This window comes from Bos taurus, chromosome 11 (genome assembly GCF_002263795.3).
Source record: "Bos taurus isolate L1 Dominette 01449 registration number 42190680 breed Hereford chromosome 11, ARS-UCD2.0, whole genome shotgun sequence".
Lineage (NCBI taxonomy): Eukaryota > Metazoa > Chordata > Mammalia > Artiodactyla > Bovidae > Bos > Bos taurus.
In genome coordinates this window covers 26,457,033-26,484,449 of record NC_037338.1, presented here as the reverse complement: position 1 = coordinate 26,484,449, position 27,417 = coordinate 26,457,033, and the positions used below count along the sequence as shown (strand labels likewise).

At 43.5% G+C, this 27,417-nt stretch overlaps 2 protein-coding genes and 1 pseudogene across 7 annotated transcripts in view; 2 read left to right on the top strand and 1 right to left on the bottom strand.

The window, feature by feature from the left end:
- LOC100848847 (disks large-associated protein 4-like) overlaps positions 1–12,157 on the top strand; it is a 41,254-nt pseudogene extending 29,097 nt beyond the window's left edge.
- Positions 1–27,417, bottom strand: part of PPM1B (protein phosphatase, Mg2+/Mn2+ dependent 1B) — a 316,707-nt gene that overhangs the window by 192,403 nt on the left and 96,887 nt on the right.
- LOC540841 (solute carrier family 10 (sodium/bile acid cotransporter), member 6) overlaps positions 15,138–27,417 on the top strand; it is a gene marked incomplete at its 5' end in the record, with an annotated part of 28,015 nt that continues 15,735 nt past the window's right edge. The window contains 3 exon segments of the mRNA NM_001081738.1: positions 15,138–15,262; positions 16,837–16,925; positions 19,987–20,162. Of these exon segments, the coding sequence (NP_001075207.1) occupies positions 15,138–15,262; positions 16,837–16,925; positions 19,987–20,162 (390 nt within the window).

Sequence of the window (27,417 nt, the reverse complement as noted above, 5' to 3'; positions counted from 1 at the left end):
ACCTCAGCTGTGATGAATCATGCTGCTCAGCTGGCAATCATCAAGCAGCTGAATAGGCAGGAATCAGACGGCTCAGCTGGCAATTGTCAAGCAGATGAGCAGGCAGGAATCACGCAGCTCAGCTGGCAATTGTAAAGCAGCTGAGCAGACAGGAATAACGGAGCTCAGTAGGCTATGATCACGTGACTGAGCACGCACTGATCACGTGACTGATAATGCACTAATCACGTGGCTATAATGCACTGATCACATGACTGCACATGCACTGATCATGTGGATGATCATACACTGATCACGTTACTGATCACTCACTGATCACGTGACTGATCATGCACTTATCACGTGGCTATCATGCACTGCTAATGTGACTGAGCATGCACTGATCACGTATCTATCATGCATTGATCACTTGGCTATCATGCACTGAACACGTGGCTGATCATACACTGATCACGTGACTGCACATGCACTGATCACGTAGCTGATCATACAGTGATCACGTGGCTGATCCTGCACTGATTACGTGGCTATCATGCACTGATCACCTGCCTGATCATACACTGATCACGTGGCTGATCATGCACTGATAAGCTGGCTATCATACATTGATCACCTGACTGATCATACACTGATCACGTTACTGATCACGCACTGATCACGCGACTGATCATGCACTGATCACGTGGCTATCATGCACTGAAATATGACTGCACATTAACTGATCACGTGGATATCATACACTGATCACGAGATAGATCATGCACTGATCACGTGACTGATCATGCACTGATCTGGTGGCTATCATGCATTGATCCCGTGGTTGATCATACACTGATCACCTGACTGATCATGCACTGATCACGTGGTGATCAAACATTGAATACGTGACTGATCATGCACTGATAAGCTGGCTATCATGCACTGATCACGTAGCTGATCATGCACTGATCACGTGACTGATCATGCACTGATCTGGTGGCCTATCATGCATTGATCCCCTGGTTGATCATACACTGATCACGTGACTGATCATGCACTGATCACGTGGTGATCAAACATTGAATACGTGACTGATCATGCACTGATAAGCTGGCTATCATGCACTGATCACGTGGCTATCATGCACTGATCACGTGGCTAATCGTACATTGATCACGTAAGTAATCATGGAATGATCACGAAGCTGATCATACACTGATCACGTGACTGTGCATGCACTGATCACGTAGCTGATCATGCACTGATCATGTGGCAAATCATGCACTGATCACGTGGCTGATCATGCACTAATCACGTTGTGGATCATGCACTGATCACGTGGCTGATCATACACTGATCACGTGGCTGATCATGCACTAATCACGTTGCTTATAATGCACTGATCAGGTAGCGATCATGCAATGGTCACTTGGCTGATCCTGCACTGATCACGTGTCTGATCGTACACTGATCACGTGGCTGATTATGCACTAATCACGTTGCTTATCATGCACTGATCAGGTTGCTCTTATGCACTGATAACGTGGCTGATCATACACTGATCACCTAACTGCGCATGCACTGATCACGTGACTGATCATGCACTGATCACGTGACTATCATTCACTGATAACGTGTTTATCATGCACTGAATACGTGGCTGATCATACACTGATCACGTGACTGCGCATGCATTAATCACGTGACTACACATGCACTCATCATGTAATTGTAGGCAATGATCACGTGGCTACCATGCACTGATCACGTGGCTGATCATGCACTGCTCATGTGACTGAGCATGCACTGATCACGTAGCTATCATGCATTGATCACTTGTCTATCATGCACTGAACACATGGCTGATCATACACTGATCACGTGACCCCACATGCACTGATCACGTGGCTGATCATACAGTGATCACGTGGCTGATCATGCACTGATTACATGGCTGATCATGCACTGATCACGTGGCTGATCATGCACTAATCACATGGTGATCATGCACTGATCACATGGCTGCTCATACAATGATCACGTGGCTGATCATGCACTGATCACGTGGCTGATCATACACTGATCACATGACAGATCATGCACTGATCACTTGCCTGATCATGCACTGATTACGTGGCTGATCATGCACTGATCACGTAGCTATCATGCACTGAACATATGACTGCACATTAACTGATCACGTGGCTGATCATACACTGATCACGTGGCTGATCATGCACTAATCACGTTGCTTATAATGCACTGATCAGGTAGCGATCATGCAATGGTCACTTGGCTGATCCTGCACTGATCACGTGTCTGATCGTACACTGATCACGTGGCTGATTATGCACTAATCACGTTGCTTATCATGCACTGATCAGGTTGCTCTTATGCACTGATAACGTGGCTGATCATACACTGATCACCTAACTGCGCATGCACTGATCACGTGACTGATCATGCACTGATCACGTGACTATCATTCACTGATAACGTGTTTATCATGCACTGAATACGTGGCTGATCATACACTGATCACGTGACTGCGCATGCATTAATCACGTGACTACACATGCACTCATCATGTAATTGTAGGCAATGATCACGTGGCTACCATGCACTGATCACGTGGCTGATCATGCACTGCTCATGTGACTGAGCATGCACTGATCACGTAGCTATCATGCATTGATCACTTGTCTATCATGCACTGAACACATGGCTGATCATACACTGATCACGTGACCCCACATGCACTGATCACGTGGCTGATCATACAGTGATCACGTGGCTGATCATGCACTGATTACATGGCTGATCATGCACTGATCACGTGGCTGATCATGCACTAATCACATGGTGATCATGCACTGATCACATGGCTGCTCATACAATGATCACGTGGCTGATCATGCACTGATCACATGGCTGATCATACACTGATCACATGACAGATCATGCACTGATCACTTGCCTGATCATGCACTGATTACGTGGCTGATCATGCACTGATCACGTAGCTATCATGCACTGAACATATGACTGCACATTAACTGATCACGTGGATATCATACACTGATCACGTGACTGATCATGCACTGATCACGTGACTGATCATGCACTGATCTGGTGGCTATCATGCATTGATCCCGTGGTTGATCATACACTGATCACGTGACTGATCATGCACTGATCACATGGCTATCATGCACTGATCACGTGGCTATCATGCCCTGATCCCATGGCTGATCATGCACTGATTACCTGGCTGATCTTGCACTGATCACGTGGTGAATATGCACTGATCACATGGCTGATCATACACTGATCACGTGGCTGATCATGCACTAATCACGTTGTGGATCATGCACTGATCACGTGGCTTATCATGCACTGATCACATGACAGATCATGCACTGATCACGTGCCTGATCATGCACTGATCACGTAGCTATCATGCACTGAACATATGACTGCACATTAAATGATCACGTGGATATCATACACTGATCTGGTGGCTATCATGCATTGATCCCGTGGTTGATCATACACTGATCACGTGACTGATCATGCACTGATCTGTTGGCTATCATGCATTGATCCCGTGGTTGATCATACACTGATCATGTGACTGATCATGCACTGATCACATGGCTATCATGCACTGATCACGTGACTGATCATGCACTGATCACCTGGCTATCATGCACTGATCACGTAGCTGATCATGCACTGATCACGTGATTGATCATGCACTGAAGACGTGACTGATCATGCACTGATCACGTGGCTATCTTGCACTGATCATTTGACTGCACATGCACGGATCTCGAGGATGATCATACACGGATCACGTGGATGATCAGGAACTGATCTGGTGGCTATCTTGCATTGATCCCGTGGTTGATCATACACTGATCACGTGACTGATCATGCACTGATCACATGGCAATCATGCACTGATCACCTGTCTTATCATACACTGATCACGTCACTGATCATGCACTCTTCATGTGGCTGATCATGCACTAATCACGTTGCTGATCATCCACTGGTCAGGTGTCTATCATGCACTGATTACGGGGCTGATCATGCACTGATCACATGGCAATCATGCACTGATCACGTGTCTTATCATACACTGATCACGTCATTGATCATGCACTGATCACGTGCCTGATCATGCACTGATGATGTGCCTCAGCAGGCAATAATCAAAGAGCTGAGCAGGCAAAAGTCACGCAATCAGTAGGCAATAATCATGGACATCAGTTGTGATGAATCATGATGCTCAGCTGGCAATAATCAAGCAGCTGAGCAGGCAGGAATCACACAGCTCAGCTGGCAAAAGTCAAGCAGATGAGCAGGCAGGTTCATGCAGCTCACCTGGCAATAATCAAGCAGCTGAGCGGGCAGGAATCACACGGCCCAGCTGGCAAAAGTCAAGCAGATGAGCAGGCAGGAATCACGCAGCTCAGCTGGCAATAATCAAGCAGCTGAGCAGGCAGGAATCAGCTGGCAAATGTCAAGCAGATGAGCAGGCAGGTATTACGCAGCTCAGCTGGCAGTTATGAAGCAGCTGAGCAGACAGGTAAAACGCAGCTCAGTAGGCCCTGATCACGTGACTGAGCACGCACTGTTCACGTGGCTGATCATACTCTGATCACGTGCTTGATCATGCCCTGATCACATGGCTATCATTCACTGATCACTTGACTGTGCATGCACTAATCACATGGATCATCATACACTGATAAAGTGACGGATCATGCACTAAAAAAATGGCTGATGATGCACTGATCACGTGACTGATCACGCACTGATCACGTGGCTGATCCTGCACTGATTACGTGGCTATCATGCACTGATCACCTGCCTGATCATACACTGATCACGTGGCTGATCATGCACTGATAAGCTGGCTATCATACATTGATCACCTGACTGATCATACACTGATCACGTTACTGATCACGCACTGATCACGCGACTGATCATGCACTGATCACGTGGCTATCATGCACTGAAATATGACTGCACATTAACTGATCACGTGGATATCATACACTGATCACGAGATAGATCATGCACTGATCACGTGACTGATCATGCACTGATCTGGTGGCTATCATGCATTGATCCCGTGGTTGATCATACACTGATCACCTGACTGATCATGGCACTGATCACGTGGTGATCAAACATTGAATACGTGACTGATCATGCACTGATAAGCTGGCTATCATGCACTGATCACGTAGCTGATCATGCACTGATCACGTGACTGATCATGCACTGATCTGGTGGCTATCATGCATTGATCCCCTGGTTGATCATACACTGATCACGTGACTGATCATGCACTGATCACGTGGTGATCAAACATTGAATACGTGACTGATCATGCACTGATAAGCTGGCTATCATGCACTGATCACGTGGCTATCATGCACTGATCACGTGGCTAATCGTACATTGATCACGTAAGTAATCATGGAATGATCACGAAGCTGATCATACACTGATCACGTGACTGTGCATGCACTGATCACGTAGCTGATCATGCACTGATCATGTGGCAAATCATGCACTGATCACGTGGCTGATCATGCACTAATCACGTTGTGGATCATGCACTGATCACGTGGCTGATCATACACTGATCACGTGGCTGATCATGCACTAATCACGTTGCTTATAATGCACTGATCAGGTAGCGATCATGCAATGGTCACTTGGCTGATCCTGCACTGATCACGTGTCTGATCGTACACTGATCACGTGGCTGATTATGCACTAATCACGTTGCTTATCATGCACTGATCAGGTTGCTCTTATGCACTGATAACGTGGCTGATCATACACTGATCACCTAACTGCGCATGCACTGATCACGTGACTGATCATGCACTGATCACGTGACTATCATTCACTGATAACGTGTTTATCATGCACTGAATACGTGGCTGATCATACACTGATCACGTGACTGCGCATGCATTAATCACGTGACTACACATGCACTCATCATGTAATTGTAGGCAATGATCACGTGGCTACCATGCACTGATCACGTGGCTGATCATGCACTGCTCATGTGACTGAGCATGCACTGATCACGTAGCTATCATGCATTGATCACTTGTCTATCATGCACTGAACACATGGCTGATCATACACTGATCACGTGACCCCACATGCACTGATCACGTGGCTGATCATACAGTGATCACGTGGCTGATCATGCACTGATTACATGGCTGATCATGCACTGATCACGTGGCTGATCATGCACTAATCACATGGTGATCATGCACTGATCACATGGCTGCTCATACAATGATCACGTGGCTGATCATGCACTGATCACATGGCTGATCATACACTGATCACATGACAGATCATGCACTGATCACTTGCCTGATCATGCACTGATTACGTGGCTGATCATGCACTGATCACGTAGCTATCATGCACTGAACATATGACTGCACATTAACTGATCACGTGGATATCATACACTGATCACGTGACTGATCATGCACTGATCACGTGACTGATCATGCACTGATCTGGTGGCTATCATGCATTGATCCCGTGGTTGATCATACACTGATCACGTGACTGATCATGCACTGAATCACATGGCTATCATGCACTGAATCACGTGGCCTATCATGCCCTGATCCTCATGGCTGATCATGCACTGATTACCTGGCTGAATCTTGCACTGATCACGTGGTGAATATGCACTGATCACATTGGCTGATCATACACTGATCACGTGGCTGATCATTGCACTAATCACGTTGTGGATCATGCACTGATCACGTGGCTTATCATGCACTGATCACATGACAGATCATGCACTGATCACGTGCCTGATCATGCACTGATCACGTAGCTAATCATGCACTGAACATATGACTGCACATTAAATGATCACGTGGATATCATACACTGATCTGGTGGCTATCTGCATTGATCCCGTGGTTGATCATACACTGATCACGTGACTGATCATGCACTGATCTGTTGGCTATCATGCATTGAATCCCGTGGTTGATCATACCACTGATCATGTGACTGATCATGCACTGATCACATGGCTAATCATGCACTGATCACGTGACTGATCATGCACTGATCACCTGGCTATCATGCACTGATCACGTAGCTGATCATGCACTGATCACGTGATGATCATGCACTGAAGACGTGACTGATCATGCACTGATCACGTGGCTATCTTGCACTGATCATTTGACTGCACATGCACGGATCTCGAGGATGATCATACACGGATCACGTGGATGATCAGGAACTGATCTGGTGGCTATCTTGCATTGATCCCGTGGTTGATCATACACTGATCACGTGACTGATCATGCACTGATCACATGGCAATCATGCACTGATCACCTGTCTTATCATACACTGATCACGTCACTGATCATGCACTCTTCATGTGGGCTGATCATGCACTAATCACGTTGCTGATCATCCACTGGTCAGGTGTCCTATCATGCACTGATTACGGGGCTGATCATGCACTGATCACATGGCAATCATGCACTGATCACGTGGTCTTATCATACACTGATCACGTCATTGATCATGCACTGATCACGTGCCTGATCATGCACTGATGATGTGCCTCAGCAGGCAATAATCAAGAGCATGAGCAGGCAAAAGTCACGCAATCAGTAAGGCAATATCATGGACATCAGTTGTGATGAATCATGATGCTCAGCTGCAATAATCAAAGCAGCTGAGCAGGCAGGAATCACACAGCTCAGCTGGACAAAAGTCAAGCAGATAGCAGACAGGTTCATGCAGCTCACACTGGGCAAATAAATCAAGCAGCTTGAGCGGGCCAGGAATTCACACGGCCCAGCTGGCAAAAGTCCAAGCAGATGAGCAGGCAGGAAATCACGCAGCTCAGCTGGCAATAATCAAGCCACCACTTGCTGTGTGCTTTTCCAAAGCTTTGTTGTATTTGTAATTGTTGCAGAGCACCAGGGTCACGGATGGCCATCCATCCTTGACCATACTGTGCGTGTTGATGGCATGAGTTGTGTTAAAGGGGAAATCGTCACCGTGTGATCAAGGTACAGAATGAGTCTGATGAATCTCCACAGTTTGCTTCCCACAGTCATTAATCCTACATTTTGGTGCGTGCGTCATGCTCAGGCTCTCAGTCGTGTCTGACTCTGCGACCCCATGGACGGTAGCCCACCAGGCTCCTCGGTCATGGGATTCTCCAGGCAAAAGTGCTGGAGTGGGTTGCCATTCCCTTCTCCAGGGGATCTTCCTGACCCAGGGATGAACCTGTGTCTCCTGCCTTACAGACAGATTGTTTACCCACCACACCCCCCTGGGAAACCCTACCTTTCTGGATTGATCCAAAGCCATACAGGTGGAAATGCTATGCTAGTTTCCAGAAGTTCAAGATCAAAGCGATGTAGTATCGACTTCCTTTCAGCATGTGGTGTATGAGGAGCCAGAAATGAAAGCACTGTCATAGATAGGAATTAGGAAGTGTCCCAGACACCTCTTCATGGATACAAGAGATTTGAAAGCTCTGGCAAACTGCTTTTCTTCCTTAATTTGCTCTTCAGTTTAGGAAGAATACTTTGCCCAACTCAAACATTCATTTTTGTATTTTATTTTTATTAGTTTATTTAGGCTGTGCTGGGTCTTCATTGCTGCAGAGGTTTTTCTCTAGTTGCGCAAGTGGGGCTACTCTAATTGCAGAGCACAGCTTCTCACTGTGCTGGCTTGTTGTGGCAAACGGCCCTGGCAAAGATCCGAGGGCTGTGACTAAGACCCAGCACAGCCAAGTAAATAAAAGAAGACAATAGATCAGTTTCAACCTATACAATATAAAATATAAATTTTAGTATGAGCTGAAAACATAAATGTAAAATTATAAACCTATGAAAAAAGTAAAAGGGGGCAATATTTGAAAAAACCTCAGGAGAAGGGGGATCTCTAATAAAACAGGGAACTCAGAAGCCGGGGGGGAAATGGACAGATTGACTACCTCTGTGTTCATTATTTATTGTGGCAAAAGTCATAAGCATAGTTAAAATATACGCTTTGGAAAAATGTTTTGTATTACATTTGATGATATGAAATTCAACTCTGAATATTCATTGAGAAGACTGATGCTGAAGCTGAAGCTCCAGTACTTTGGCCACCTGATGCAAAGAGCCGACTCATTGAAAGAGTTATGCTGGAAAGATTGAAGGCAAAAGTAGAAAGAGGGCAGCAGAGGATGAGATGTAGACAGCATCGCTGACTCATGGACATAATCTGGGCAAACTCAGGGAAATAGAGTAGGACCAGGAGCCTGATGTACTGCAGTCCATGGGGTCACAAAGAGTCAACATGGCTTATGACTGAACACCAACAACCCTACTTTTAAAATAGCTCCTGCAAGTGAGAAAAGAAAAATCAGACAAGCAAGGCTGTTGTGAGGGCGTTTCCAAGAGGGCTATAAACATTGGAAAGCACAACCTCGTACAGAATCAGATGTATAACAAAAGAAGAGTGAGATGCATTATTCAGTGTTCTCATGGGAAGTAAAAGGGATCACCTCCAGTGTAGGGAAGATAGTGAAATATAATAAAATTTTTGAAAGTAATCTGGTAGTATCTATTAAAATGAAAAACAGGCTTTGACCATAGCGATTCAACTTTGGAGAATCTATTCTACAGAAGGAAAAGAATTATTCAAGTGAAATATGTGTAAGAATGCTTATTATAAACATTGTTATAACAGAAGAAAACTCAAAGCAATTTTTCATCATTAATGGAGTAATTGAGGAAATTTTGGCATATTTATGTTGAAGTTTTTTTGAAAAAAAAATGAGTTCTTATATCTTATTGTCCTGAAAATGACTGTGATATTAAGTGGAAAAGAACGCAAAAGCAACCAAGCTACAGAGTAAGTTGTATTGTGTGATTGCTCTAAAAGAAAAAGAATAAACCTTTATTCAATGAACAAGCAACCATGAAACAGGAATGTTTAAATATAAACAGAGAGAGAAGGATGATATATATCAAATCTTGTGAATTACCTAACTCTAGTTTTCTTAAAGGGTCATCAGTGAGCCAAATATTTGATGGTGCATCTTTGGGTTAGATTCCCAGGTGGGGATTGTTGAATCAAAGGGTAAACACATGTTAATTTGCTTGCTGTTGTTATTCAGTTGCTAAGTTGTATCCAACTCCTTTGCAACCCCAGAACTACAGCATGCCAGGCTTTCTGTGCTCACTATTTCCCGGAGTTTGTTTAAACTCATGTCCGTTGAGTCAGTGATGCCATCCAACCATCTCATCCTCTGTCCCCTTCTCCTCTTGCCCTCAATCTTTCCCACGCATCAGGGTCTTTTCCAATGAGTCAGCTCTTTGCAGGTGGCCAAAGTTTGCTAGATGTTGCCAAACTCCTTCCAGGTTTTTGCCACCATTTTTGCATTTTTACTGGCAATGATTGAGAGTATAGAAGGAGTATTGTTTTCGCCATGCCTCATGGCATGTGGGATCTAGTTCCCTGACCAGAGCTTGAACCCGGGCCCCATGCATTAGAAGCATGGAGTACATAAACCACTGAACATCAGGGAAAAGTTCCAGAAGGAGTATTTTTAATATCACTGAAGTATAATGATTGCTGCTTTTCTGGAAGTATAAGCATTCTTCTGATTGTTGTTCAGCCAACCCAGTGGTGTCCAAACTCTTTGTGACCCATGGACTGCAGCACTCCAGGCCTGCCTGTCCCTCACCCATCTTCTGGAGTTTGCTCAAGTTCATGTCCATTGCATCGGTGATGCCATCCAGCTATCTCATCTTCTGGTTCCCTCTTCTCCTTCTGCCTTCAACTTTCTCAGCATCAGGGTCTTTTCCAATGGAGTTTGCAGCAGGTGACAAAGATTTGGAGCTTCAGCATCCTTCTGATGAGTATTCAGGGTTTGATTTCCTTTAAGATGGACTGGTTTGATCTCTTTGCTCTCTCTCTCTCTCAAGAGTCTTCTCCAGCACCACGGTTCAAAAGCATCGATTCTTCGGCACTATGCCTTCTTTACCATCTGGCTCTCACAACTGTTATTTGATAGAAATGTCAAGTCATCACAGGCAGATTATTTTATAGGCAGGGGTACTTAATTAAATGGAAACATTGGTGATTCATAGCTATGGGGAGGAATGATTGGTTGACCTGCTGGCTGATCAAGTGCTGAGGACATCTCTGTACACTCCAGAGCAGCACCGAGTCTGCCCAGGATACCTACCTGGACAGCCAGGACCACAAGAGCGAAAGTGACGAGCCAGTCTGGCCTGAGCAACTCCTCGGACACCTGGACAGCAGTACCCGCCCACCGCCGTGACACGGGGCGGTGTTACCCCCAGCCCCCGAGGCCCCCGAGCCACCCCAAAACATGCAGCTCTGAAGAGCGAACAAGGGACGCTGACCAGCTCTGAATCCCACCCCGAGGCCATCCCCAAAAGGAAACTGTCATCTATAGGAATACAAGTTGACTGCATTCAGCCAGTGCCAAACGAGGAGCCCAGTCCCGCTACCAAATTCCAATCCATCGGGGTTCAGGTAGAGGACGGACTGGCGAAGCAGTGCCCCCTCTTCACAGCATGTCCTCCCGACGGGACACCGACTCGGATACCCAGGATGCCAATGACTCAAGCTGTAAGTCCTCTGAGAAGAGCCTCCCAGACTGCACCCCGCACCCCAACTCCATCAGCATCGATGCCGGCCCCCGGCAGGGCCCCCAAGATTGCCCAGATCAAGCGCAACCTCTCCTATGGAGACAAACATCGACCCTGCCTTGGAGGCGTCCTCGCTGCCCCCGCCCGACCCCCTGGCTGGAGACCCTCCTCCAGCTCCCCGGCAGAGCCCAGCGCAGCCCGGGGCCTGCCGCCGGGACGGCTACTGGTTCCTGAAGCTGCTCCAGGCAGAAACGGAACGGCTGGAGGGCTGGTGCTGCCAGATGGACAAGGAGACCAAAAACAACCTCTCTGAAGAAGAATCTGCCAGCCCACCATCGACATTGTTTCCCAGGTGTGCAGACGTATCAGATCATCTCATGATCTCCTGTTTTCTCCCAGCACCCTCTGTCCCCGGCTGTGGTCTGGCCAAGTTGCTATCTAGGCCTGCTACCTAGCTGCTGTCCGGAGACTTCCCTTTCATCACCTGAGACTGCCCGTAGCTACTTTCCTGCTTTTTGGATCATGTGGTCTTCTGCTTTCCTGGGTTTAGTCCTTCACTTTACTGGAACACACCTTCAGTTGGAGATAAATTTTTGGAAACCACCATGTCTTTTTTCGGACCTCATATAGTTTGGCTGAGTGTAAAGTTGAAAATAATAAATACCCATTATTTTTATATAAATGTAGATATATATATATAATATTAAATAAAATTGAAAATAATTTTCCCTTAGAACCTTAAAGAGGCTGTATTATACTTAGCTTCCATTACTTGTGCTTAAAAAAAAAAATAAACTGTGGATTTCCCTGGTAAAAAAAAAAAGAAAATGTTAAAGTCATCACAGGCAGATTATTTTATAGACAGGGTACTTAATTAAATGGAAACATTGGTGATTCATAGTATGGGGAGGAATGATGGTTGACTTGCTGGCCTGATCAAGTGCTGAGGACCCTTGCTTTCTCTGCAGCTGACCTTAGCCATGCAAAGGGTCTCCTCTCCTTCTCCTTGGTGGGGTGGGAGGTAAAGTAAGCCTCAGTCTCTCAGCCATCTGTACCACAGGTTAGGCATGTACTACATGCGAGGCAGGTTGCTCTGAGAACCTAAATAGTGAATATTAAAACATTCTCTGACTTTCGAGGGCTAGTGTTAAAGTGAACAAACTCTTGCTTTATCCCTGGTTTGTGTTGTATGATGTTTCCTGTGCCTCAATTAATCAGTAGAGCAGCCAGTATTCATGTCTATAGACAGTTTGTACATTCGTAAACAGATTGTATAATTTTCCTAGCAATTTTAAAGATAAAGTATTTTGTTGACCTGAAGGATATCTCATTTCCATTTACCTTGCATCCATCCCAAGGCGCTTCAGTCGTGGCCAACTCTTTGCAACCTTACGGAATGTAGCCCATCAGGTTCCTCTGTCTGTGGGATTCTCCAAGGCAAGAATACTGGAGTGGGTTGCCATGCCCTCCTGCAGGGGATCTTCCCTACCCAGCAGTCAAACCCATGTCTCTGACGACTCCTGCATTGGCAGGCAGTTTCTTTTACCATAGGTGCCACCTGGGAGGCCCTGCCATTTGTCTTATTTCCCCTGACTTTGAGCTTCCCAGGTGATGCTGGTGGTAAGGAATCTGCCTGCCAGTGCAGGAGATGTAAGAGACATGGGTTCTATCCCTGAGTTGGGAAGATCCCCTGGAGGAGGGCATGGCAACCCACTCTAGTATTCTTGCCTGGAGAATCCCACAATCAGCCTGGCAGGCTACAGTCCATAGGGTCTCAAAGAGTCGGACGTGACTTAGCACAGTTCAGTTCAGTTCAGTTCAGTAGCTCAGTCGTGTCCCACTCTTTGTGACCCCATGAATTGCAGCACGCCAGGCCTCCCTGTCCATCACCAACTCCTGGAGTTCACTCAAACTCACATCCATCGAGTCAGTGATGCCACCCAGCCATCTCATCTTCTGTCTTCCCTTCTCCTCCTGCCCCCAATCCCTCCCAGCATCAGAGTCTTTTCCAATGAGTCAACTCTTTGCATGAGGTGGCCAAAGTATTGGAGTTTCAGCTTTAGCATCAGTCCTTCCAAAGAACACCCAGGACTGATCTCCTTTAGAATGGACTGGTTGGATCTCCTTGCAGTCCAAGGGACTCTCCAACACCACAGTTCAAAAGCATCAATTCTTCGGCACTCAGCCTTCTTCACAGTCCAACTCTCACATCCATACATGACTACTGGAAAAACCATAGCCTTGACTAGACGGACCTTTGTTGGTATGGTAATGTCTCTGCTTTTGAATATGCTATCTAGGTTGGTCATAACTTTCCTTCCAAGGAGTAAGCGTCTTTTAATTTCATGGCTGCAGTCACCATCTGCAGTGATTTTGGAGCCCCCCAAAATAAAGTCTGACACTTGTTTCCACTGTTTCCCCATTTATTTGCCATGAAGTGATGGGACCGGATGCCATGATCTTCGTTTTCTGAATGTTGAGCTTTAAGCCAACTTTTTCACTCTCCTCTTTCACTTTCAAGAGGCTTTTTAGTTCCTCTTCACTTTCTGCCACACACCTCTAATTTTACTGATTCATTTTCTTGTTGATTTTATCACCCAGATAGGGACAAAATCCTATAGACAGAAACAGTAAGCCGGTGAGAAGACCATTGGTTAGAAGGAATAAGCAATCTCGAATATAGCCTGGCATCTTTTGGCTCCGTCCCTGTTTTTTGAAACATTATAAGACTTTAGGACCCAGATAAGACTTCTTGGCTCCCTCTCTGAATTGATATAAAAGTGGGAAAATTTGGACATCTTAAACCATAGATTAGAAAGTAGATTCCTGGTTGTCAGGGATGGAGGAAGAAAGGAATGGGGAGGGACTGCTAATAGGGTAGAGTTTCTTTTGGAGGTGATGAAAATATTCTGGAAATAGAATAGCATAGTCACATTTACTAAAAATACGTTTTTATTTTAATTGGCTATATTGGGTCTTAGTTGTGGCATGTGGGATCTATAGTTGTGACACGTGGGAACTGGTTCCTTGTCCAGGGATCAAACGTGGGGCCCGTGCATTGGGAGCTCAGTCTTAGCCGGTGGACCACCAGAGAATTCCCCACTATGGATACTTTAAAATGAAATCTTATTGCCTATGGGTTATGTATCAATAAAGAACTGTATAAGGAAAAAAATGAATCCTTACAGTGACTATCAGAACATTTAGGACAAGAAAATGTTCATAAAAATGAACTAATTGATAGGTGATAAGAACTGCCGGAAATGTTTTTCTAGACCACAAATCTGCCATCATTTGTTGAATAATAAGACAGGAGGGAGTTTCAAGTAAATTACCTTACATCAAGTGTAAGAAGTTGTGCCCCAGAAGTTGTTTTGGTTAAGGATTAAATCCTTTATTTCAAAACCTCCCTTGTAAGCATGACTTTAATTTTACTTTCAGCATCAGTATGACAACCTGTTCCACAATGGCTGCCCTGGGAATGATGCCACTCTGCCTTTATCTCTACACCTTGTCCTGGAACCTCGAGCAGAATCTCACGATTCCATATCAGAACATAGGTCTGTATTGGGCTTGTGACGTGAAATAGTAATAGTGATGGTAATAATAGCAGCTGTTGTTTGGTATGTGTCTGCTTTATACAGGGGATTCTACATATGTCTAATTTAATTCTCCACATAACCCAACAGTATAGATTCTATTACCAGTTCCATATCTTGTATTTTCAGAAATAGGTGAACTCACTTGACCAAGGTTGTGTACTGCTAAGTGCAGAACTTGATTTCTGACTCTGGAATCTGACTGCAAAGTCCCAGTTCTTAAGGCCTACAAGTGTTCAGTTTTGAAAATAAAGTCAGAAAACTCACTTATTAAAAACAAACAAACTCTCCTTATATAATCCACTGGAAAGTAGTTTGACCCCTGTGACCCGCAGGTTGACTGCATCTCAGTGCCTCTTACGAGACCTTGGTTCCCCAGTTTCATCTGTCACGTGGCCTGTGAGCCTCGACTTCTTTACTGATCAACACAAACGATTCTTATGAACTGTTAAAGCATATCCACACATCACAACCACACCCACATCTCCTTCATCAGCTCCTTAAACTCTGTCCTTTTTTTAGAGAGCTCTGTGAACTTACTCAGCTTAGAGGAAAAACTTGGTGAGATGATATGTCTATCCTGGTTTGATCAGAGTCTTTGAAGAATTGTTAGAAACTGGTTATTGAACTCCAAAGTGTCAATCTGAAGTTTCAAGTTATCTCTTGGAGGGTGTACAACCCATGGCCCATAGTTCAAAACTATGAACAGAGCCACATCCGGGTAACAGCTGAAGCCCATTGAATTTGTAAAATTTGAGTGAAATCTTAACTTAGAAATCATAATTTTATATGCAACTTCTTCATGTTACTAAGAGATTTAATATATTCTGTTTTGATAATATATAATAATAGGCACTTGTATACAATTTAAGCCCCAAATATTATAAGCAACTTATATGGCTTTGGCTAGTATTTCAAGTGAGCAGATTTGGAATGTGGCACTGGAAAATGTCAGGGTATGGCTCCTGTTGGGCAAGTAGACCTCTGCTGTATGGAGCCTGCCTTCAATGTCTTCATTTACTTGTGTTCACTAAACGATGTATTGATGTGTTTCTCTACCTGCCTATGGGTTACCTGGTTACAAGTGAAAGTATGAGAACTTGCTTTGGTTTCTAAAACAGATGGTGTGTTTGTTTTGCAATAAGGATTCTTTGCAAAGCAAATCACTCATTGGCTTCAAATAGAGAAATACTAGCTGTAGTTGTAGAGTGGTGACCCCATACGTAGCAACCAAAGAATCTTGAAGACACAAAAGGGTCCATCTGTTTTCTAATCTTTACATTTTCAGTTGTCTCTAAAATCCCATGTGCTTGTTGAAGGATTCTGAGAGAAATATATGATGGCATTCAGTGCTATCATATACCCTTCAAAGACTGTCTTTCAAAGATTAAAATATTTTTTGGAGGTGGATGCAGAAATAAAATGTTGCTTTAATTAAAGTTTTATCTAAGTGAAACAGACATAAATTGTTGAGGCCTGGGAGATAAGGGTAGAGAAAGGATACCTACGGTCTGACAGATGTTTCTTCTTTTCAGGAATCACCCTTGTGTGCCTGATCATTCCTGTGGCCTTTGGTATCTATGTGAATTATAGGTGGCCAAAACAATCCAAAATTATTCTTAAGGTAAGGAATTCCATGGGACATTTCAGACACTGAGACTTGACAAACGGATGTAGGCAATGACCAGAACAAACAGACCAGTAGAATACAGCCCACACCCAGCAATTTTCTTTACATGCCCTGCATTTTTGTATCCAGTCGCTCTATTTCCTCCAGTCTAAGGCTTGCCTTTTCACTTCCGTGAGCCCCTACGTTGAGGCTTATGACATCCTGCAAAGCATGGAACTTATGCTCCAAGGGCAGAAAAGCTTAGGCCTGCGTGTGGACAGAGAGCGCCCATTCGCTCACAAGGCTTCACATGGTGCCCTCCAGCGAAGGCTGCTCAAGGCTGCGTGCAGTGGGGCCCAGTGTTTAGGATGTGGCTGGTTTCCTGGAAGAGCAGGGAGCAGCGCTGTCTTTCAGAAGCATTCCTGGGGGAGCCTCTAAAGATGGAGTCGGTACACACAAGCAAGGACTTCTGACCACCCAAATCACTGTCAGAATGAAATCATCCAGAACGTGTTGAGGAATGATGGGAACTGGGACCTCTTGCCTCCTCTTGACTTTCCAGGGTTGTCTTTTTTTGTTGTAATTGAAGTATAGTTGATGTACAATGTTGTGTTAATTTCTGGTGTACAGCAGAATGACTCGGTTTTACATATATATATATTCATTTTTATATTCTTTTTCATTATGGATTATTCAAGGACATTAAATATAGTACCTTAGGGTTGTTTTTAGTTTATTGGAGAAACAAACAAATGTCCTCGTTAAATGGCTTTTAAAAATTATCTGGCTTGAAAGAAGGCATTCTCAACAATGGTGTCCCTCCCCTAGGATTCCAAGTATGTATTGTTTTAGAAGATATATGCTTTTACCCTTTTAATATATGCTGCTTTCATGAAGATTTAAAAAATGTTTTAGTTATTTTTTGTATTTATAAAGAAAGAAACATTCAGAGCTAATTGGAATTTTGGCAAATGAAATCTCAGCTCCTTTTAGTTTGAGGATTATACCTTGGTTCAGCTTAAGCTTGGTGTTTGGCTGTACCTGGCAGAACATGCCACTCCATTCGCCTGCATGGATGCTGCTTCTCCACTTTGGTGTGAGACTGAACCACTCCCACCCTTCCTCCAGGCGGGTGGAGAATGAGAGAAGAGAGGTTGGGAGGCAGACAAATCAATTCCCAGGGAACTGGGGGAAGGATGAAATGGTATGTGTGTGGATTGGACATGGTGACTTTACTGTTGTTTCAGTAGGAGAAAATTTCCAGGGTGGCAGTGGGTGGTTATAATTTTGTTTACGAAACAACAGGAACGAGTCTGATCACGGGAACCTCTTCCTGTTTGTTTATTCTTGGTTGTGGCACATGGGTTGCTCTCTAGTTGTGGCACACAGGCTCAGCAGTTGCCCTGTGGAATGCAGGATCTTAGTTCCCCGACAAGGGGGTCAAACCTGTGTCCCCTGCATTGGAAGGCAGATTCTTAGCCAATGGACCACCAGAGAAGTCCCCGGAACCTCTTACTTTTCAAGTACTTTATTTTGAATTACTTCCTTAAAAGAGTACCTACCAAAAAAAATAATGATTTTGGCATTTCCAAATCCTCTACTAGTTCATCAGTGTCATTGGAGAAATATTTCCTATATGTTTGTAAAGAGCAAATTCAAAACCCTTTGGCTATTCCGTAGGAGTTGTGGCAGAATATATTTAACAATGTATATAACTATATTTTAGAGTATCTTCATTAAAATTAGGATACTTTAATCATCATTTTGGGATGTCTTCATTCTCTGTTCCTAGTCCTCTTTTAATTTTAGATCTGATTCATTTTCTTTTTTTTAATTTTAAATTTATTTATTTTTTAATTGAAGGATAATTACTTTATAGAATTGTGTTGGTTTCTGCCAGACATCAACATAGATCTGATTCATTTTCTGGATGAGTTGCTTTTGGTAAATTTTAAGCTCTGAGATCCCTCTCTTGGTAGAAAGTTCAGAGGCCTTAGCGTGTTGCAGCATCTTCGGTTAGGCGGAGGCCCAGTGTTTCCCTGATTTTGACTCCAGGACACACCTGAGGTACGCTGGGTTGTTTTTATTTTGCTTTGGTTCTCCACACCCCGAATCATTTGAAATCAAGGTTGATGCTGTCACTTGGTGAAGAGTTTGCTGTGTGCATGATGTGTGTGGGAACTTGCCAAGATCCTGATTTTCCGCCAATATTCTGGGTCTTGCTTCCTTTCTTGGAAAAAAATTTTGTTTAATTTTTAACTGTTGATCAACAAAAGTATGGGAGTATTCATTTGGGAGAGGATAGAGATCTCTGTCAGTACCTCTTATATTACATTAACATTAGCTCAGGCGGTCTAATGAAGCATTGGTAAATTTCATTTGGCGGAGAGAAGCACAGGAATCAATGGTGTAAGAAATCTCTGGCAGTTGAAGGGGTGGTGGGAAAACAGTGGTGGATGGTCGGCAGGGCAGATCTCAGACAACAGATTCCAGGGTGGGGTCCGAGAGGTTGTGTGCAGAGGAGCTCAGTTGTGTTATACTCTTTGTGACGCTATGGACTGTAGCCTGCCAGGCTCGTCTGTCCATGGAATTCTTCAGGCAAGAATACTGGAGTGGGTTGCCATTTCCTCCTCCAGGGGATCTTCCCAACCCAGGGATCGAACGTCTCTCATGTCTCCTGCATCGCAGGCAGATTCTTTACTGCTAGTGCCTCCAGAAAGCCCTGTGTGGAGGTGTTTGATGCTTATTAACAGATTTTCCCCTTATTTCACAAATGTGTCCTATCCATGAAAAATTTCACTACCCAATTCTTCTGGCAAAATCCTCCACTTGAAAGGAAAAAGGTACCGGTCATAAAATAAGAAGACTTAGGTTTGTGTTGAGCTTCATCGAATTCTAGCTCCTCAGCTAAGTCACTTGACCACGTTGGACCTCTGTAAAATGACATAGGATTTGGTGGTTCTCTAAGTCCTCTCTTTTGTTCCTCTCTTCTAGGTTTCAAGGCTTTTAGAGCAGTGATGGGCTTTGCAAAAAGACCATGATGTTCACGCATACCTCTTTTATTGATTTCTCTTAGATCGGGGCCATTGCTGGTGGACTCCTCTTTTTGGTCGTCACAGGGGCTGGTATGGTGCTGATGAAAGAATTTTGGAGTTCAGACATCATTCTTCTGATGATCAGTTTCATCTTTCCTTTGATTGGCCATGCCACAGGCTTTCTCCTGGCACTTCTTACCCACCAATCTTGGCAGAGGTACAGTTAAATTATCCATAAACTTTTATAAAGAGGACAAATTAGACACATTGCTGTTGGCAGACTTTGTTGCCTGTCTGTGTCTAGAAGCACAAAGAGTTTTGCCTTATAAAGTGGGTGGAACAGGACAACTCATCGTAAAGAGAGTGGAAGTGAAGTGAAGTCGCTCAGTCGTGTCCAACTTTTTGCGACCCCATGGACTGTAGCCTACAGGCTCCTCCGTCCATGGGATTTTCAAGGCATGAATACTGGAGTGGGTTGCCATTTCCTTCTCCAAAGAGAGTGGAAAGATCATAGTAATTCTTCACATAAATGAAAAAGTGAAAGTGAAAGTCATTCAATTGTGTCTGACTCTTTGTGACCCCATGGACTATACAGTCCATGGAATTCGCCAGGCCAGAATACTGGAGTGGGTAGCCTTACCCTTCTCCAGGGGATCTTCCCAACCCAGGGATCATTCATTAATGGTGTCAATATGCCAATCCTAATTTCACAAATTATAACTTCCCATCAATTTGGCCTTGGTTTCAAACTACTTGTTGCAATCTGGACACACTTCTCTTCTTAGTCTGATAGTTTAAGAGGATGGGTGAGATGGTTTCACTAAATATAGAGATCATTCTAGAGGATGAGCAAGGATTCAAAGATTAAGCATTTATCTATTTGTGCCAAATTTTTAAAAAATGCTAATTATAAAGGGCAAGAGGAGATAGGACAAATTCAAGAAATACAATAGGAATTTATCTTAAATATTATCATTACAATGTGGGGTATATAATACCTAAATACTGTTGTTCTTGTTCAGTCACTAAGTCATGTCTGACTCTTTGCAACCCCATAGACTGCACCAGGTCAGGCTTCCCTGTCCTCCACTATCTCCCAGAGTTTGCTCAAACTCATGTGCCATGAATCAGTGATGCCATTTAACCATCTCATCCTCTGTCATCTCCTCCTCCTGCCCTCAATCTTTCTCAGCATCAGGGTCTTTTCAAATGAGTCAGCTCTTCGCATCAGGTGTCAGGTGGCCAAAGTATTGGAGGTTCAGCTTTAACATCAGTCCTTCTAATGAATGTTCAGGACTGATTTCCTTTAGGATGGACTGGTTGCATCTCCTTGCAGTCCAAGGGACTCTCAAGAGTCTTCTCCAGCACCACATTTCAAAAGCATCAGTACTTTGGCACTCAGCTTTCTTTATAGTCCAGTTCTCACATCCATACATGACTAGTGGAAAAACCATAGCCTTGACTAGACAGACCTTTATTGACAAAGTAATATCTCTGCTTTTCAATATGCTGTCTAGGTTGGTCATAACATTCCTTCCAAGGAGTAAGTGTCTTTTAATTTCATGGCTGCAATCACCATCTGCAGTGATTTTGGAGCCCCCCAAAATAAAGTCTGACACTGTTTCCACTGTTTCCCCATCTATTTCCCATGAATTGATGGGACTGGATGCCATGGTCTTCGTTTTGTGAATGTTGAGCTTTAAGCCAACTTTTTCACTCTCCTCTTTCACTTTCATCAAGAGGCTCTTTAGTTCTTCTTTACTTTCTGCCATAAGGATGGTATCAGCTGCATATCTGAAGTTATTGATATTTATCCCGGCAATCTTGATTCCAGCCTGTGCTTCCTCCAGCCCAGTGTTTCTCATGATGTACTCTGCATAGAAGTTAAATAAGCAGGGTGACAATATACAGCTTTGACGAACTCCTTTTCCTATTTGGAACCAGTCTGATGTTCCATGTCCAGTTCTAACTGTTGCCTCCTGACCTGCATACAGGTTTCTCAAGAGGCAGATCAAGTGATCTGGTATTCCCATCTCTTTCAGAATTTTCCACAGTTTATTGTGATCCACACAGTCAAAGGCTTTAGCATAGTCAATAAAGCAGAAGTAGAGGTTTTTCTGGAGCTCTCTTGCTTTTTCGATGATCCAGCAGATGTTGGCAATTTGATGTCTGGTTCCTCTGCCTTTCCTAAAACCAGCTTGAACATCTGGAAGTTCACGGTTCACGTATTGCTGAAGCCTGGCTTGGAGAATTTTGAGCATTACTTTACTAGCATGTGAGATGAGTGCAATTGTGCAGTAGTTTGAGCATTCTTTGGCATTGCCTTTATTTGGGATTGGAATGAAAACTGACCTTTTCCAGTCCTGTGGCCACTGCTGAGTTTTCCAAATTTGCTGGCATATTGAGTGCAGCACTTTCACAACATCATCTTTCAGGATTTGAAATAGCTCAATTGGAATTCCATCACCTCCACTAGCTTTGTTCATAGTGATGCTTCCTAAGGTCCGTTTGACTTCACATTCCAGGATGTCTGGCTCTAGTTGAGTGATCACACCATGGAGATTATCTGGGTCATGAAGATCTTTTTTGTACAGTTCTTCTGTGTATTCTTGCCACCTCTTCTTAATATCTTCTGCTTCTGTTAGGTCCATACCATTTCTGTCTTTTATTGAGCCCATCTTTGCATGAAATGTTCCTTTGGTATCTCTAATTTTCTTGAAGAGATCTCTAGTCTTTCCCATTTTATTATTTTCCTCTATTTCTTTGCATTGATTGCTGAGGAAGGCTTTCTTATCTCTTCTTGCTATTCTTTGGAACTCTGCATTCAGATGCTTATATCTTTCCTTTTCTCCTTTGCTTTTCGCTTCTCTTCTTTTCACGGCTATTTGTAAGGCCTCCCCAGACAACCATTTTGGTTTTTTGCATTTCTTTTCCATGGGGATGGTCTTGATCCCTGTCTCCTGTACAATGTCACGAATCTCAGTCTGTAGTTCATCAGGCACTGTATCTATCAGATCTAGTCCCTTAAATCTATTTCTCACTTCCACTGTATAGTCATAAGGCATTTGATTTAGGTCATACCTGAATGGTCTAGTGGTTTTCCCTACTTTCTTCAGTTTCAGTCTGAATTTGGCAATAAGGAGTTCACGATCTGAGCCACAGTCAGCTCCTGGTCTTGTTTTTGCTGACTGTATAGAGCTTCTCTATCTTTGGCTACAAAGAATATAATCAATCTGATTTTGGTGTTGACCATCTGGTGATGTCCATGTGTAGAGTCTTCTCTTGTGTTGGAAGAGGGTGTTTGTTATGACCAGTGCGTTCTCTTGGCAGAACTCTATTAGCCTTTGCCCTACTTCATTCCGTACTCCAAGGCCAAATTTGCCTGTTACTCCAGGTGTTTCTTGACTTCCTACTTTTACGTTCCAGTCCCCTATAATGAAAAGGACATCTTTTCTGGGTGTTAGTTCTAGAAGGTCTTGTAGGTCTTCAAAGAACTGTTCAACTTCAGCTTCTTCAGTGATACTGCTCGGGGCATAGACTTCGATTACCATGATACTGAATGGTTTGCCTTGGAAACGAACAGAGATCATTCTGTTGTTTTTGAGATTGCATCCAAGTACTGCATTTCAGACTCTCTTGTTGACTGTGATGGCCACTCCATTTCTTCTAAGGGATTCCTGCCCACAGTAGTAGATACAATGATCATCTGAGTTAAATTCACCCATTCCAGCCCATCTGAGTTCGCTGATTCCTAGAATGTCGATGTTCACTCTTGTCATCTCCTGTTTGACTACTTCCAATTTGCTTTGATTCATGAACCTGACATTCCAGGTCCCTGTGCAATATTTCTCTTTACAGCATCGAATCTTGCTTCTCTCACCAGTCCCATCCACAAGTGGGATGTCCTTCCAATGATCATTCAGGGTTGTTTCCTTTAGGATTGACTGGTTTGATCACCCTGCTGTCCAAGGGACTCTCAAGGGTCTTCTCTAGCACCACAATTTGAAAGCATCAGTTCTTCGGTGCTCAGTCTTCTTTATGGTCCAAATATCACATCCATACACGACTACTGGAAAAACCATAGCCTTGACTAGATGGACCTTTGTTGGCAAAGTCACGTCTCTGATTTTTAATATGCTAAGTTTGTCATCACTTTCCTTCCAGGGAGCAAACGTCTTCTAATTTCATGCCTGCAGTTACTGTCCACAGTGATTTTGGAGCCAAAGAAAAGAAAATCTGTCACTTTTTCCACTTTTCCCCCTTCTATTTGCCACGAAGTGATGGGACCAGATGCCATGCTCTTAGTGTTTTGAATGTTGAGTTTTAAGCCGGCTTTTTCACTCTCCTCTTTCACCCTCATCAAGAGATCTTAGTTCCTCTTTACTTTTTGCCATTAGAGTGGTATCATTTGCATATCTGAAGTTGTTGAAATTTCTCCTGGCAATCATGATTCCAGCTTGTGATTCATCCAGTAGGCATTTCACATGATGTACTCTGCATATAAGTTACATAAGCAGCGTGACAATATACAGGCTTGTCGTACTCCTTTCCCAACTTTGAACCATTTCATTGTTCCATATCTGGTCCTAACTGTTGCTTCTTGACCTACATACAGGTTTCTCAGGAGGCAGGTAAGGTGGTCTGGTATTCCCATCTCTTAAAGAATTTTCCAGTTGGTTGTGATCCACACAGTCAAAAATTTTAGTATAGTCAGTGAAACAGAAGTAGACGTTTTTTTCTGGAATGCTCTTGCTTTTTCTGTGATCCAGTGAATGTTGGCAAGTTGATCTCTGGCTCCTCTGCCTTTTCTGAATCCAGCTTGTACACCTGGAAGTTCTTGATTCATATACTACTGAAGCTGAGCTTGAAGGATTTTGAACATAACCTTGCCAGCATGTGAAATGAGTGCAGTTGTATGGTTTGAACATTCTTTGGCATTGTCTTTCTTTGGGATTGGAATGAAAACTGACCCAGTGGCCACTGCTGAGTTTTCCAAATTTGCTCACATAAAGTGCAGCACTTTAACAGCATCATCTTTTAGGATTTTAAATAGCTTCAACTGGAATTCCATCACCTCCATAAGCTCTGATAGTAGTAGTGCTTCCTAAGGTCCACTTGATTTGACATTCCAGGATGTCTGGTTCTAGGTGAGTGACCATACCATTGTGGTTATCTGGGTAATTAAGATTTTTTTGTGTAGTTCTTCTGTGTATTCTTGCCCCCTCTTCTTAATCTCTTTTGCTTCTGTTAGGTCCTTACCATTTCTGGCCTTTATCATGCCCATCCTTACATGAAATAAACATTATAAAATATTATAAATGATAACATTCCATACTGTTTTGCCTGTCAATGAGATGAGCATTATCATACAGTGTTGGTGGGAACATAATTTGGCACAAACTCTCTGGAAGGCTATTTAGTCATATCAACAGCCTTATAAATATTTATAGCTATTAATTCAGTGACTTTATTTCTAGAAATCTGTCCTGAAGCTAGCAAATCAGATAAACAAACAAATACTGATGTACAAGGATATTAATTTCAGTGTTATGTGTGAATATAAAAAATAGAGACAGTTTAAATATCTGACAAAAGAGATATTTAATTCATGACTGTGTCTATGTGAGTACTATAATTCATCCATTTTAATGCTTTTGGAAAATACTTGAAATAAGTTTAAAAGGAGCAGGAAACAGTATGCATTTTGATTCCCATTTGTAGAAGAAAATAGAAAAATTTTATGCTTAGGAAAATATTGGACGAAATATACCATAGGCTAATTGGACTTCCCGGGTTGTCCAGCAGCTAATACTCCTCACTCCCAATGCATTGGGCCTGGGTTCAATCCCTGGTCAGGGAACTAGATCCTACAAGTTGCAGCTAAAAGTTTGCATGTCACTACTAAAACTCTGTGCAGTCACATAAACAAAAATATTTTGGCTTCCTGCATGGCTCAGTCAGTAAAGAACTTGCCTACAATGCAGGAGACCGCCTGCAATGCAGGAGAAATGGGTTTTGGTCCCTGGGTTAGGAAGATCCCCTGGGGAAGGAAATGGCAACCCATTCCAGTATTCTTGCCTGGAAAATTCCATGGTCAGCTGAGCCTGGAAGGCAGGCTATAGTTCATGGGCTCTCAAAGAGTCAGACACAATTGAGTGACTAAACCACCACTATGATAAATGTTTAATTTTGAGTAGTGGGATGAAGAGTAATTTTAGTTTCTTAATATTTCCTTGATATATTATCTAAATTTTTTGATGCATAATGAATATATACTACTTTTCAAATCAGAAAAGTATTATTGAAAAATAAACTGTGCCATTAAATTCCCAAAGTGATGTTTGGGGATTTTTTTTTTTTTTTCATGTTAACTGGTACTTTGTTTACAACCTAAACATTGTTGGGGATTTCCAGGTGGTGCTAGTGGTAAAGAATCAGCCTGCCAATGCAGGAGAGGAGAGTGACATGGGTTTGATCCCTGGGTCGGGAAGATCCCCTGGAGTAGGTAATGGCAACCCACTCCAGTATGCTTGCCTGGAGAATTCCATGGACAGAGGAGCCTGGCAGGCTACTGTCCATGGGGTTACAAAGAGTCAGACATGACTGAAGCAACTTAGCACATCACAAACATTGTCAATTTAAGAAGAAATCCACTGTGATATGTAGATCTCCCCATTTAAATTCTAGGGTTTCTTCTTTTGATCCTTGGTAAAATATTATCCAAGAAACAGAATAGACACATATATGTATTTAAAAACATGAAGTGGGAGACTTTTAATCAGCTTTATGTTTTTGTCTACTTGGGAAACATTCAGGATGGTACCAAATAGTTGGTGAGGCTCTGCCAAGTGGCTCAGAGGTTAAAGCGTCTGCCTGCAGTGCGGGAGACCTGGGTTCGATCCCTGGGTCAGGAAGATCCCCTGGAGAAGGAAATGGCAACCCACTCCAGAATTCTTGCCTGGAGAATCCCATGGACGGAGGAGCCTGGTGGGCTACAGTCCACAGAATCGCAAGAGTCGGACACGACTGAGCGACTTCACTTCTGCCAAGTGTATCTCATTTACTTCTTGCTGCAAGTCTAAGAGGTAGATACTCTTGGTTACCCATTCTACAGATGAGCAAACCCTTTGGAGAAGTAATCTGACCAAGTTCATAGAACCAGAATGTGGTGGAGTTAAGATTTGGACCTGGGTTTTTTTTTTTTTTTACAAGGTCAGTACAGCCATATCTGCAGGGGGCTGGTTCCAGGATCCCCTGAAGATACCAGACTCCAACTCCAAGGGTGCTCAACTTCCTTATATAAAATAACATAGTATTTGCATTTAACCTATGTACATCTTCCATAGGTCTTCCCAGGTGGCTCAATGGTAAGGGCCGCCTGCAGTACAGGAAACACAGATTCAATTCCTGGGTCGGGACTATCCCCTGGAGGAGGGCATGGCAACCGCCTCCAGTATTATCTCTCTCTTCTT